Below are 13,668 nucleotides of genomic sequence, written 5' to 3' on the forward strand. Positions count from 1 at the left end.
TTTGTAAGATGTATAAATTGTCATCTTCTCCCTTCATCTTTGGAAAATGACGATAATGAGCGGATAAGTAAATGCTTAGAAAAGACACCACGTTCTCCAGAGAACGCTGGCAGCTCAACAACGTTTACAGTAACCCAGGCAGGCACTTTTGGTTTATTTTATACATTCTTGCACTCTTTCTCTCTTTGAATATTTACTAGGATACAAAGGCCTGAAGTATAGTTTCATAAAATCATTGCTCATCAGCATGGATGTGACCTTGCAAACCTTAAAATTCAAACATCTGTGGCCAAGTTACAGACATGGTTCTCGGCAAAGCTGAGGTCCGGCAGCTTCTAAGACAGAGAGTTTGAATGAGTTTGGTGGCTTCAGATTCAGTTAAAAAAAAAAGAACATTGTCACAAAGTTTGCTCTCCTGTGGCTTCTAGTTTGGAGGCTACCTTGGTCATTCGGGGATGTTTTTGTGCTGTATATCCACTGAGCCTTTTTAGTCTGGCACAGCTTCTTTCATCATTTTTTATTCCTTCCCCCTCTACAGTCGATGCTGTGAGAAGAAGAGCTGTGGGAACCGGAATGAGACTCCATCAGACCCCGTTATCATCGACAGGTAGGGGACCGCGATTTCTGCTCTTCAGCTTCTTTTCCTAACTCTGGGGGACTTTGCCGTAAATAAGTTCAGCTTTGTATTTTCTACAAGGCGCGAAGCTCCCACAGCCAGGATTTCCTCATGTTGGTGACATCTCTTGAAAGAAATCGGGACTTTCCCTTTATTTTTCTTTATTCTCTTTAAAAAAATTAATCTTTGGTGTTTTGAGACGTGGTTTTGTTTTGTAGCTGAGGTTGTGCTTAAACTCTCTGCCTCCCAGGTGTTGGGGTACAGAAGGTGTACCTCTAAATCACTGGCAGATTTATTTGTCTGCCAACTGACTTTGGTCTCATAATGTGTGCGAATGGCAGAGGAAGAAGAAGGCCCTGTCCTCCCACTGCCCCTCTCTGGCAGGACACGGTCAATCCTTTCTCTAGAGGAATCTCTACACTCCAAGCTCAATGCCATTAAAAAAAAAATTAACCATGTATGGTGGCTGCTGCTGGGCTTGAGGCCTGTCATTTCAGGTCACCACGTAGGGGGCTTCTGACAAATTCACTCTTGCATTCAGGGAGAATCTTTCCTGCCACTCAGGACCATAGCCTGGGATCTACGCGGTGTTCAGAGTGAGATAGGTTCTCTGGGACAAGATGCTAATTCACTGCAATGCGACTTAGGCGTCCTCAGCTGTCTGTTTTTGTGATTGGAAACAGAACTTACAAACCGACGAAGAAATACCAAATTAACTTCCAGCAATCATGTAATTTTTAAAGAAACCCCATATTCCCATCCCTAATTTTTTCTCTTTCGTTAAAAAACGGGAAGAATTCCCTGTTGCTTCTTTCTCTGGGTTTTCATGTTTCTAGCCAGGTCCTGAAATGGTTCGGAGAGACCTCCGTCTCCAAAGCTGTTATTCTAATATCCCAGCATATTCTCAGTGGGGAGGATGGAACCCCTGGCACTCTTCCCAGGAAAGTCGGCTTGCTTTCTGCATGGGAAGGATAGCCTAGCCATAGGGACAGAGGAGGCTGGACTTGTGATTCTGTCCGAGCTCTTGACCTTGGCCAAGGCTCTCAGCGTCACTGTTCATTCATGGTAAAGTGGGTCTGTCGTGGGGATGCTGTCTGTTGCTCCAGGCCGCAGGAGATGTTGGAGATGCCTGGAAGAGGGTGATGAAAAAAGTGGAAAGTGTTTGCGGGATGTTACGGTAACTCTGTAATTTAAAGGGGGCTGTTTGGAGTTCCTCTGGTATTTACAAAAGTGCTAACTTAAATACGTATCATTGGGAGGACTCTCTGGGGGCCATTCATCTTCCTCAATTTATAGATAAAAGAGAAACAAGAGACTTTAAAAAAACTAAACTGGAGCCCTAGAGTGGTGACATGGCGTACACAGTTGATGTGGCTGAATTAGCACCGGGATACAGTTAATCGTACTGCCAGGTTCATGCTACTCTCAAGGCGACGATTGCATTCTCCTAGCATGCTCTCTGTTCTAACCAGTGTGTAAGGTCCGATGACCACACAGCATGCCATTTCTGTCCTTCCCACAATGCCTTTAGGATCCGCTGGGAACTGGAGACATATGCAGGCAGCCTGGCTACAAGCCTTGCCTTTTTGGTGTATGTATGCAACAAGCTCATTGATGCGTGTGGTGGGTGTGTGGGATGTGTGCGTCTGTGTGGGGTGGCGTGGGGGTGTGCGTGCCTGTGTGTTCATCGTGTGATGTTTAGAGAACAATCTCAGATACTGATCTTTGATTTCCACCTTGTTCAGCATAGGGTCTCCTGCTTTCACTAGTCTAGCTGGCCCACCAGCATCTGGCCTTCTCCTGTTCTTCCTGTAGGGGGCGCTGTTATTACAGACACGTGCGCTTTCAAGATTGGCTTTTCTATGGTTCTAGGGACCTGAACTCAAGCTGTCAGATTTGGGTTGTAAACACTCTCCCCACTGTACCCAGTCCTCATCTAATCTTTCCCACTAGTTCTAGCCCCTCTTTCAGGAACCTTACCTAGTTCTATGTCTGGCATCTCCTCTTGGGATAAATACTCCATAAGCCAGTTTTAGAAATGTTTGCAAACCTATAAGTGCTAACTGACTCCTGCATCTTACAAGCACACATCCCAGTGACTGTGCATTGCAGAAACTCTCACTTTTAAAAGCTCCTTGTAAAATGCACTCATGGATAAAGCCGAATGTGCTCTCAGAAATACATGTTAAAAGCACCAAAGAAGCCGGGCATGGTGGTGGTGCACACCTTTAATCCCAGCATTCAGGAGACAAGGCAGGCAGATCACAGTGAGTTTGAGGCCACCCTGTTCTACAAAGTGAGTTTAGGACATCCAAGGCTACACAGAGAAACCCTGTCTTGAAAAACCAAAAACAAACAAACAAGCAAACAAACAAACAAAAAATCAAGAAAGAAAGCAGACTTTAAAAAAGGTATATGTGTCAGGTAGTGGTGGTGCACGCCTTTAATCCCAGTGCTTGGGAGGCAGAGGCAGGAGGATCTCTGTGAGTTCAAGGCCAGCCTGGTCTACAGATCGAGTTCCAGGACAGCCAAGGCTACACAGAGAAACTCTGACTGGAAAAACAAATAAACAAAAGTTATATGTGTGTGTGGGGATTTGTACACATGAGTGCAGTTTTCATGGAGGCCAGTAGAGGGCATCCAGGTGGCTAGACAATGATGCTGGAAACTGAACTCTGGTCTTTTGTGATAATAGTGTGAGTTTATAACCACTGAGCTATCTCTGCAGCTCCCAGAAGGCAATATTCTTTCTTTTGTGAAGACAAAAGATTTTCCTATCAGGTGTCTTCATGGGTTGTGTTAGAATGCCTTAAAATATTCTAAGATGAAAAAAAAAATATTCTAAGATGGTGGAAATTGTGTCCTTACAAGTTGAATATGACAGTGGCATTTATTTTAGCCATCACATATACATCTAGACAGCCTGGTAAAGTCTCCGAGTCACCTGAAATATGTGTTACTTCCAAAGCCTTGCACATGTCCACATGGAAGCACACAAACCGAGCAAAACCGAGTAGTGCTATAAATCGTTCAATGCTGAGTTTTAGGAGAAGTGGTTTTATTATGAGCGTCCGTATTTGTGTGTCTTTTTCTGAAGACATTGCTTCCTCACCAAGCCTCATCTTGCTGCTCTCCAATGTCTTTTGGGTGTAACCTCATCAGCTTGAGAAGAGACTGAGTCAGGATTCTGTTTGTTGGGTGGGAAGGAGGAGCTTGTAGCATCCACCGGTTTGGCTGACCTGTGCATATGGTCCTTGGGTTCGACGTCCGCCAGCTCGAAAGTGTCGCATTTCCGTACCAAGCACCAAATGGGCGCAAAGTAGTTTATTTCAGATTTCCTCTGAGTAAATGTAGAAGTCTCTTCTTTGCCCTTGTTCCTATACTGCCAGCTAATTATCTCATCCCCTTCTCACCCGACCTCACCAGATGAGGTTAATTTACACGTTTCTCTTTGAGTTTCCCCAGCATAGGCCCAGCCCCATTCAGGCTCAAGGGAAGAGGGTTCACGCCCTTGGATTTGTGAATGTTCATGGATGGGGAGACACAAGCATGAGTCTTCAACTTTTTACCCTCTGTCAAGGGTCTTGTTCATTTTTTGCTTTAGTGAGCACAAAACTGCAGTGAGAGAATATGAGTGCAGCCATGCTTCCCTCTTTATGAAGATAGTCGGATGGGAAGCAGGAAATGTCATCTTAGCTGTGTCATCATCAATGGCCAATTAGCCTTTGGTCAGGATGAGGCAAACAGCATTCCTACAGGACATAAGGGACTTTGGGCTGCAACAAAACACCTGGATTTCCCAAGGAGCCCTGGTGATCACATTTCAGCAACCACTCAGTTTCCAACAGGCTGCTCCAAATAGGAAAAGGAGTGTTCAGCATTGTGTGGCTTCTTGTCTGACAGTTAGCTTTGACGGTAGGGGATCATCCTCACCAGGAACTTAGTTTTTTGTTTCCCAAGACTTAGCCCTAAAGTTAGAGTATGTCCTGCTAAACGGCCCCCTATCTTGATTGATCTAGAAACATACACCTATTTGTGTGTGTGTGTGTGTGTGTGTGTGTGTGTGTGTGTGTGTGTGTGAGAGAGAGAGAGAGAGAGAGAGAGAGAGAGAGAGAGAGAGAGAGAGATAGATAGATAGATAGATAGATTTTTATTTTATATGCATGATATTTTGTCTGTATGCATGTCTGTGTACAATGTGGGTACAGTGTCTCAGAGGTACTGGGCCCCAAAGAACTGGAGTTACAGATATTTGTCAGCTACCATATGGGTGCTGGAAATTGAACCTGTGTCCTCCAGAAGACCAGTGAATTCTTTTAACCACTTAGCCATTTCTCCATCCCTATACATCTGTTTTCTTTTCCTTTTTTCTTTCCTTTCTTTTTCTCTATCCATCTCCCTCCCTCCTGGTTTTGTTTTGTTTTTATTTAGGTTTTTTGAGACAGGGTTTCTCTGGGTAGTCTTAGCCAAGTCCTGGACTCACTTTGTTGACCAAGCTGTTCTGGACTCACTTTGTAGACCAGGCTTGTCTTGAACTCAGAGATTCACCTGCCTCTGCTTCTCAAGTGCTGGGATTAAAGGCATGTGCCATCATATCCTGGCTCTATTTTCTTATTCTTATTTGTGTCTTCAGCATGCTTTTGTGAAGTTTTCAGTAACCACTCCTTTCTCTGGAAGCCAGGTCAATACCCAGGCCAGAAGAACTTGCAAGCATTTACAAAAGCAGTGAAAAAGCATGCAACAGGAGAGCATCAAGTTCATGCATTTTTTAGTTTAAAAATTCAGAGTTCTTCTCTGGGAAAGCACAAAACAACATAACAGATGTATTGCTTGTTTCATACTGCTGGCCTGATAGAGATCTCTTTTGACATGAGGTTGGAGGGAGTCCGGACCAATATGAAGGAGAAGGACTGGCACTGGGCAGCGTTATGGCAGCAGGAGCCAGCAGAAGCTGCTTATTAAATGGTTTGGACGGGGAAGCAGAAAGACATCAGGCCAAAGCAGGCAGAGATGTCACCCTTACGCCTGTATCCAGCTAGGCCTCATGACACAGGCATTCGAAACAGCGCCACCAGCTGGTAACCATGTGTTTAAATACATGAGCCCGAGGGGGACATTCCATGGTCAAACGGTAACAATGACACATAACCCTTCTGTGGTCTTCTGCTGGGATTACAGTCACGTGCTGCTTGCTGTGTGTGGCTTTTTACATGGATTCTTGGGCATCTGGCCTCAGTTCCTCATGCCTGCATAGCAAGTATTTTATTGACTGTGCTGTTTCCATAGTCCCTACTTATATACTTTGAGATGAAGTTCTCTCTGTCTGACATCTTGGTAGGCATCTTCCCCAGTGGATGCCAGCTCTATGCTAGTGTTCTCGTCCACTTGCCCGTCCCCCAGTTCCCAGAACAACTACTTCCCATCTCAGACTGCCTTATAGACTACCTTTCTCCCTAGAGTCCCAGTCTAGACTGTCTTTCCCTGGCTACTGTGGCCCATTCCCTCTCGTGAGTGTGGTCGCTCATGTACAGTCCAGAGTTGCTTTTGGGATAGGAACTTCTAGAGCGTCACTGTTGGGGTGAAGCCCCAAGTGTTCTGCTCTGCGGGTTCAAGATTATGCCCATCCCGAATGCAGAAAGCTCCTTTCCTCATCAAATGAGTCGATTTAACCCTATTAATCTGTGTTCCCGGTTGGTGGTGTAGACTCTGCTGGCCCTTTGATTACAGAGCCACTGCTTGGGTCACCCTTGCACTTGAGTTCTATACAAGATGCCTGCAAAGCCCCCCGAGTACAATGTTCAGCCTGTGGACCACTCCCTCCTTTTCCCTGGAAAAGGGCATGTCAGATAGCTTAGCTTAGAATCATTCTCTTCCGACAACAAATGTTTACTTAGTATTTAATTGGCATTCATTGTATGCCGGTCATTATGCTAACCAACTTGTGGTAATTAAATGGCTTCCAGGGTTGCTTTAAAAAAAGGGGGACACGCAGGGCATGTGAAGGATCAGTCTCAAGGAGTTGGGGGTCACTTGGTTAAGGCCACATCAAGTTTCAGTAGTACAATCAAATTTTACTCCATCAGGGTTGTTATGGAGATAAAAGAGTTTGGTACAGTTAGAGGGAGAAACTGTCTAGAATTCAGAGCCTTTGAAAGCAGGAAGACTTGGGAGCATGACAAGTAAGGACCCCTGATGGGAGCAGTGGCGCAGGAAGCTGGCAGGGGTTGCTGGCCTTTGCAGTGTGTTAGCTGAGGTTGCTTGTAAGTCACATTCACCTGCCTGGCAGACTAGGGGATGGATCCCTCCTCACTGTGGCCACCGAGATCAGGAACTGGGGCCCCAATCACCTACTAACCACCCGTGTTACAGAGACCACAAGGCACTTCCCGGCCTCAGTTTCCCCCTCTGTAGAACAAAGGGCGTTAGATTAGTAGGTGGTTTTCATGGTCCTTTTTAGGTTTAATTTCCTCTGGGTATAGCTGTGAGCCCAGATGTAAGTTTCGGGTGTGACAATCTGTGGCCATCAGTGATGCTTAGAAGCTAACTGACCTGTATGAGGCCACCCGATCTCCAGAGTGGGGAAACCTAGCTAATAATGTCAAGAGGCCACAAAAGCCTGGTCTTGGGCTACTTCCGGGGATATATATGAAAATTCCATTCCCCAGGGAAGATTTAGATTTTTTAAAAAAGATAAAAGCATCGATTATCTGTTGGACGTGAATTCTTCATTCTTTTATGTTTTTCTTTTGTTTCCCAAGGAAACTTCTGCTATTTTCTTTCTTTCTTTTTACTTTGAGTGAATGTCTATGATTTACATGTCATGCACCACCAAAATCCCTCTCCTCCCCCCCCAGGAAAATAAAACAGATAAACAAACAAACAAAAAAATCTTGTCACAGAAGCTGTAGTGTATCACGCAGTATAGCCTTTTGTCCACATATGTTTACTTTCAAATGTTCATTGTTACAAGTCACGGGTCTGGTTTGAGGCCTACACTATCGTTAACGGATCCTCACTGGGACTGACGTGGGATATCCCGTGGTTGAGAGCTATGGGTGGGAAGGGGGGCTCAGGAAAGGTGCCCCTGCAGCCTGTGACGCAGGGAGAATGTCATCGTGGGTTGAGGAGCTTCCATGGGTAACAGCTTGAACCAAGGAAGAGGAAATGGAACAAACCTTTCTCCTAGGAAGTGTTTCCTGGGGCTGGGTTAGCGTTTGGTGGTAGAGCGCTTGCCTGGCACGTATGAAGCTCTAGGTTCAGCCCTCAGCGTGGCATAAGATCGAGTGCGGTGGCACACATGTGCCTCCTTAGCTCTTGGAAGGTGGAGGCAGGAGGGTTAGAAGTTCAAGGCCATCTTTGGCTACATAAGTTCAAAGCTAGCCTGGTCTGCATAGGCCATGCCTCAAAACCAAAACCCAAACCCAAACCCAAAAACCAAAAAACAAAAAAACTCTTCCTACTATGAACAAGGTGGTTTTGGGTTTGTGATCAAATAAATATACACAAACAGACTGGACAGCGCTCTGAGATGAGTGGACGGCAGGTTATTCGTCATTTCCTGCTCTGTAACCTCCTGGTCTAATAGACCAAGTGTCTGTGCTCTTCTTTTGACACTGTTTCCTCCTAGGCTATCTACCCTAGGTTTTTGCCAAATACAAACCCTGTCCCTTTGTTGGGACCTGATTCAGATTCTGCCACTTCCCCCCCCCCCCCCCCCGAGACATCAGATTTTGTAAGCAAGGTCTTTTCACTTGTCACATCTCGGTTGGGTACATAGGGACTGCTTATTCTCTTCTAGCCTGTCTGTGCTTGCCGATTGTTCCTCGCTATGGTCGTATTCTTGAATATCAGATACCATGTGCCATTTAAGACTCAATTCCAGGATTGGAAAGACATTTGCTGACGTTAATGATACTGCCTCTCCCATTAAATACAGGAAGGTACTCACACAGTACATGATATAGTGTGTGTGTGTGTGTGTGTGTGTGTGAGAGAGAGAGAGAGAGAGAGAGAGACAGACAGACAGACAGACAGAGACAGTGTGTGTGTGTGTGTGTGAGAGAGAGAGAGAGAGAGAGACAGACAGACAGACAGACAGACAGAGACAGTGTGTGTGTGTGTGTGTGTGTGTGAGAGAGAGAGAGAGACAGACAGACAGACAGAGACAGTGTGTGTGTGTGTGTGTGAGAGAGAGAGACAGAAACAGAGACAGACAGACAGACAGACAGAGACAGTGTGTGTGTGTGAGAGAGAGAGAGAGAGGAGGAGAGAGAGAGAGAGAGAGAGAGAGAGACAGACAGACAGACAGATAGACAGACAGACAGAGACAGAGAGAGACAGAGACAGAGAGAGACAGAGAGAGACAGAGAGAGACAGAGACAGAGACAGAGACAGAGACAGAGACAGAGACAGACAGACAGACACAGAGGTGAGAGAGAGGAGAAAGAGGTTAGGGATTGAACCTAGGGCGCCCACCTGTGCTAGGAAAGTGCTTTGTTCTCACAGTTGTAACTTTTTTATTTTGAAGCAAGGGAGTGGAGTAATAGCTCAGTGGTTAAGAGCGCTGGTTGCTCTTGAAGAGAATCTGGGTTTGGTTCCCAGTGCGCACATGGTGGTTCTAACCACTTGTGTGTATAGTTCCAGGGGATCCAGTGCCCTCTTCCGACTCCTGTAGCTATCAAACATGCATGTGGTACATATACATACATGCAGGAAAAACACTCACACACATAAAAATGCAATTTAAAATGCCACAGCAATTGTCCCATTTCTTCTGGTATGTCTATGCTGTGGTTTTGACATTCAGTTGATGTTAATTGGCAGTGTGATTTTTTTTTTTTCACTGATAAACCTTAAGGAGTTTTGGTGGCTGAGGAATCTGCAAGTTCATAAAGAGACTTTCCTCTAACTGTAATCAGTTGACAATGACTTAGCAATCTTAGCCCCAGTGGTTGATAGATTAAAAAAAAAAAAATCCAAAAAAACCAGATGGCTAAGGTTATAAGGCAGAATGAATCCTTACTTGTTCGGAAAGTACTTATGAAGGCCGTATTGTGTCACGAACTTTGCCGCGTGCCCCAAGGAATAAGACTGACCAGAAACAAAGCTCTTCTTCCTTCAAGGCTTTATCATTTAGACAGAAACAAAGAGCTCTCAGACACGGCCTGATGCAGAAAGTGCCACACGAGAGACGGAGATGAAGACCTCCGGGGCATGTGAAGGGTAGAGGCGATGCTGTGGTGAAGACTGTAACCATCCACCAGACCTAGGGCTGAAGGACCTTCGGGAAGGACTGAGTGTGGGGAAAGGAATTGTGGGAAGGAAGTTATTTCCTGGATCCACGCGTGGGTTTAGAGGCGCATGGGCACTGTGTAGGGAGGGGGAGTCTGGAAGATCACTTAGGACTAGATCTTGGGGGGCCGTATATGTTCCCATGGAAACATAGGAACACTAACTTATCGACAGCAGAAGGCACAAAGGATACTAAATAGTACAGCTGGGAGTTCAGTATAGTATTTTAAAGAGACAACTTGGAGAGTGGACGAGTGGATTGGAAAATGGCGGGTGAAAGGGAACCTCCCATTAGAAAGTCAGCTCTCCCTCATCACCTCAGGAGAAAGGCCATCTTCTTGCCTCTCCACACCCCACTTCCCTCCCTTTCCTACTGCAAAGCTTCTGCTGATACGTTGCCACTTGTCTCCACGAACCCACCCCACCCCCCACTTTGTTCACCCAGAAGCTTCGATCCCTTGCAAAGAGCTGCTGTTATGCCATCTGGCAATCTGTGAAAATTTTTCAGTATCCTGTGTGCTGGTAAGAAAGCAGAGTGTCAAAGTCTAGCATTCAAACCACTTACTTGTAAGTAGTTCTTTAGATGGCAGGAGGAAGAGACAAGCTGGCTCTCCATCAGGGGCTTCTGTCCTTCCAAGGGCTTGCTTAATCTCCCCCATCAATTTCCAGTGAAATCTCTCCCGGCTGGTCCACTGGGTGCATGGGCTCATTGAGAACAGACGGCTTTTGCAGATTTGCCAAGAAGTGGACGAGTCAGGATGAGTGAGAGATCACAGCGTTGAAACTGGGCTGTGTGACCAAAAAGAAACTCGTTTCTAGAAAGTGTGTCTCTTCCCAAACCTTGTCCACCTGACTGGCACTGGAGCAACAGAAATTGTGGAGCTAGGGAGGGTGATGGTAAGGATATCTGGGAATTTCAGCCTAGGAGTGAGCACTTGCTTAGCAGAGGTAAGGCCTCAAGTCCAACCCTGTGCCGAAAACATTACAGTAAGATCACAGACTTACACTCAGGGAAACTTAGAACTCCTAGACAGTGTGTGTGTGTGTGTGTGTGTGTGTGGTGTGCACACACATGCATGTAGTATGTATTTGGGTCTTTTTATTTATGTGTATCTGTGTATATCTGTGCTTGTCTGTGTCAGTATATGCTACATGTGTGCAAGTGCTTATAAGGACCAGCAGAGGGTGGTGAGTTGCAAGGAGCTGGAGTTCCAGGCCATTGTCAGCTCCCTGAGATGGGTACTAGAGATCAGATTCGGCTCCTCTGGAAGAGCAGAAAACACTCCTCATGCTGAAGCCTCTCTCCAGCCCATCTTTATTTTTATATTTGGGTAAATGGGCCTAAGTAAGTTCTTTTGGGTCTATTTTTGACTCAGCCAAGAAACTAACAGGCCACGTGGTTGGGAGATGAGACAGTACATGCCAAGGAGATGAGAAAATGTTGTCTACGTGACTTGGCAAGTTGAGGACCTACCCATTAGACTATGTGCATGCTGATCACAATCTTGTAGAAATTATTCTTTGAGGTTTTGTTTCCATGTTGGTCTGGAGCTAAAACTGGAGGCTCATTTCTCAGAAAGGAGGGTTAGGAGATGAGAACTTGATGTCTGGCATTCAAACTAAGCTCAAGTCTATGAGGCATGCGTTTGGTAGTTGTCCTTGTTGGCGTCGTCAGCTTGATACACACTAGAGTCATCTGAGATGAGGGAACCTCAGCTAAAATCAGGCCTCTATAAAACTGGCCAGCCTATGGCACATTTTCTTGATGGATGTGGGCTCAGCCTACTGTAGGCAGTGCCGTCCCTGTGTCCCTGTGTCCCTGTGCAGGTAGTTGTGGGATATGTAAAGAAGGAAACAGAATAAGCTACGAGGAACGGATTCCCCAACCACTTCAAATCTGTTCCTGCCTCCAGTTCTTGTCCGATTTCCCTCCGGGATGTAGTATGCCTTAGGAGTCCTAAGAAAAAGTAAGCAAAAAAAAAAGAAAAGAAAAAGTAAGCAGTGTACTTCCCAAGCTGCTTTTGGCCATTGTCTTTATTTGCAGCAATAGAAATCCTAAGATAAGGCATTTGCATCCATCAGCTGAGTGGTGTCCTCCTGGAAGGTTTTGTTCTAGCCTCAAACTTTCTACCATAGGCACACTTTATCTTCTCTCCGCAAGATTACCAGGAAGACAGAGCCGAGGGCGGGGAGCAGCCCAGTGGCATCTCCGCCATAACAAGACCTTGTAAGACAGAGATAAGGAAGGGATTTTTCATCTACAGATAAAGTGACAGGGATGAGACACTTGCAGGGAAGGGGCCTCTGGGTGCAGGCTGATACTTTAGGGACAACAGTATGCCACGAGCCCCATATAATGCCAGGACTTTTTCAAAGGACAGCTGACACACCAGTGGTGAGAGGAGGTTAGAGCTACTGTAGCCCCAAATGCTCTCATACCTGGTCCCTTCAGGAAAGCCCTGAGGTGGGTCTCCATGGAAACACGGTGAGCATCATCTGCATGAAGGCAGAAGAGTATTTTTCCAGTTCGTTCAAAGGTATACACGACTTATTTTTAACTACGTACTGGCATTGTCACTCCATATTTCAAAGACTAAAACCCAGCTGTAGACGAATGATTTCATAAGCCAGGCGGCAGGCCAAAGACTCATCCGGGTTCCTAGCTTCCAAGACAAAAAACTGGGGTAGCTTGTGCAAGGAGAGGGACAGGCGAAACAGTGAGCTTCTTGAGTATCAAACCATAATACTGGATTATAAAGCTTCCGGTTGTACTGAAGGGTCAAGGCATGTGCCACCTTCTAAGCATACACCGCGGGGGCAGAGTCAGGGTAATAATGCTCTATGTAACCAGTTTCCTCCATGCTCAAGAATAATTCTTCTATCCTATGCAAAAAGCATCTTCTTATTTCAGAATATGTAAGTATACATTTAATTCAGTCTTAGAATGTGTAGGCTGAGGACTTAAAGTGACAATTATTCTTACAATATGATAATGACCAGAGTCAAATCTGGTCCTAGAATTAGCATGAAGACTTCTATGCCATCCATCCATCCGTCCGTCCGTCCGTCCGTCCGTCCATCCATCCATCCATCCATCCATCCATCTCTTCCCTCTCATAGACTTGCAAATAAAATTATAGTATACTCAGGTAGACTTGAAGCAGTGTTATTTTAAAAGTGTATTTCTCAGTTACAGTTAAATGCCAGATAAACAGTACATTTCTTTTTCTTTTTCCTTATAAGTCTGTCCCATGTAACATCCTTGGGATAGACTTACCTGAAAAGCAATTGATTTTCTGTTTCTTTGAAATTCAACAGTTAACCAGGCATCATGTGTTTTATACAGTAACGCTAATGGAATCCATTTTATCTGAAGGATAGGAAAGTAATGTATGATTTCCCAGGCCTGTGGGGGAGGAAGGATGACACATGACCCTGACTGGTCCAGAGCCTTTAAAAATCTTTTAAGTGTGTGTGTGCTTTCTCCCTGTGTGTGGCTTACCACCTTCAGCTTGTGTTTACATAGGAGTTGGTTCACCCTTAGGTATTTATTTAAAGGGGACAGACCACAGGATTCAAGTTTAGAAGTCACCCTCTTGACTCCCTTCCTCAGTTTCTTGTTCCAGGGAGACATTGACTCCTACCCTGCCCCCACCTTCGGTCTCTTCCCTCCTTTTTTGTCACTTCTTGGTGCCTTGGTCTCATGCTGTCTAGACCCTGTTTTATGGACTTGCCACCTCTCCTGGATTGCTTTTGTTTAG

At 45.5% G+C, this 13,668-nt stretch overlaps 1 protein-coding gene across 1 annotated transcript in view; it reads left to right on the forward strand.

Annotated features, from left to right (window-relative positions):
* Ebf2 (EBF transcription factor 2) overlaps positions 1-13,668 on the forward strand; it is a 202,087-nt gene that overhangs the window by 11,660 nt on the left and 176,759 nt on the right. The window contains exon 6 of the mRNA XM_051160756.1: positions 539-607. Coding sequence (XP_051016713.1) covers positions 539-607 — 69 coding nt within the window. The remainder of the gene's footprint in view (positions 1-538; positions 608-13,668) is intronic.

The sequence above is a fragment of the Acomys russatus genome, chromosome 18 (assembly GCF_903995435.1).
Source record: "Acomys russatus chromosome 18, mAcoRus1.1, whole genome shotgun sequence".
Classification (NCBI taxonomy): domain Eukaryota; kingdom Metazoa; phylum Chordata; class Mammalia; order Rodentia; family Muridae; genus Acomys; species Acomys russatus.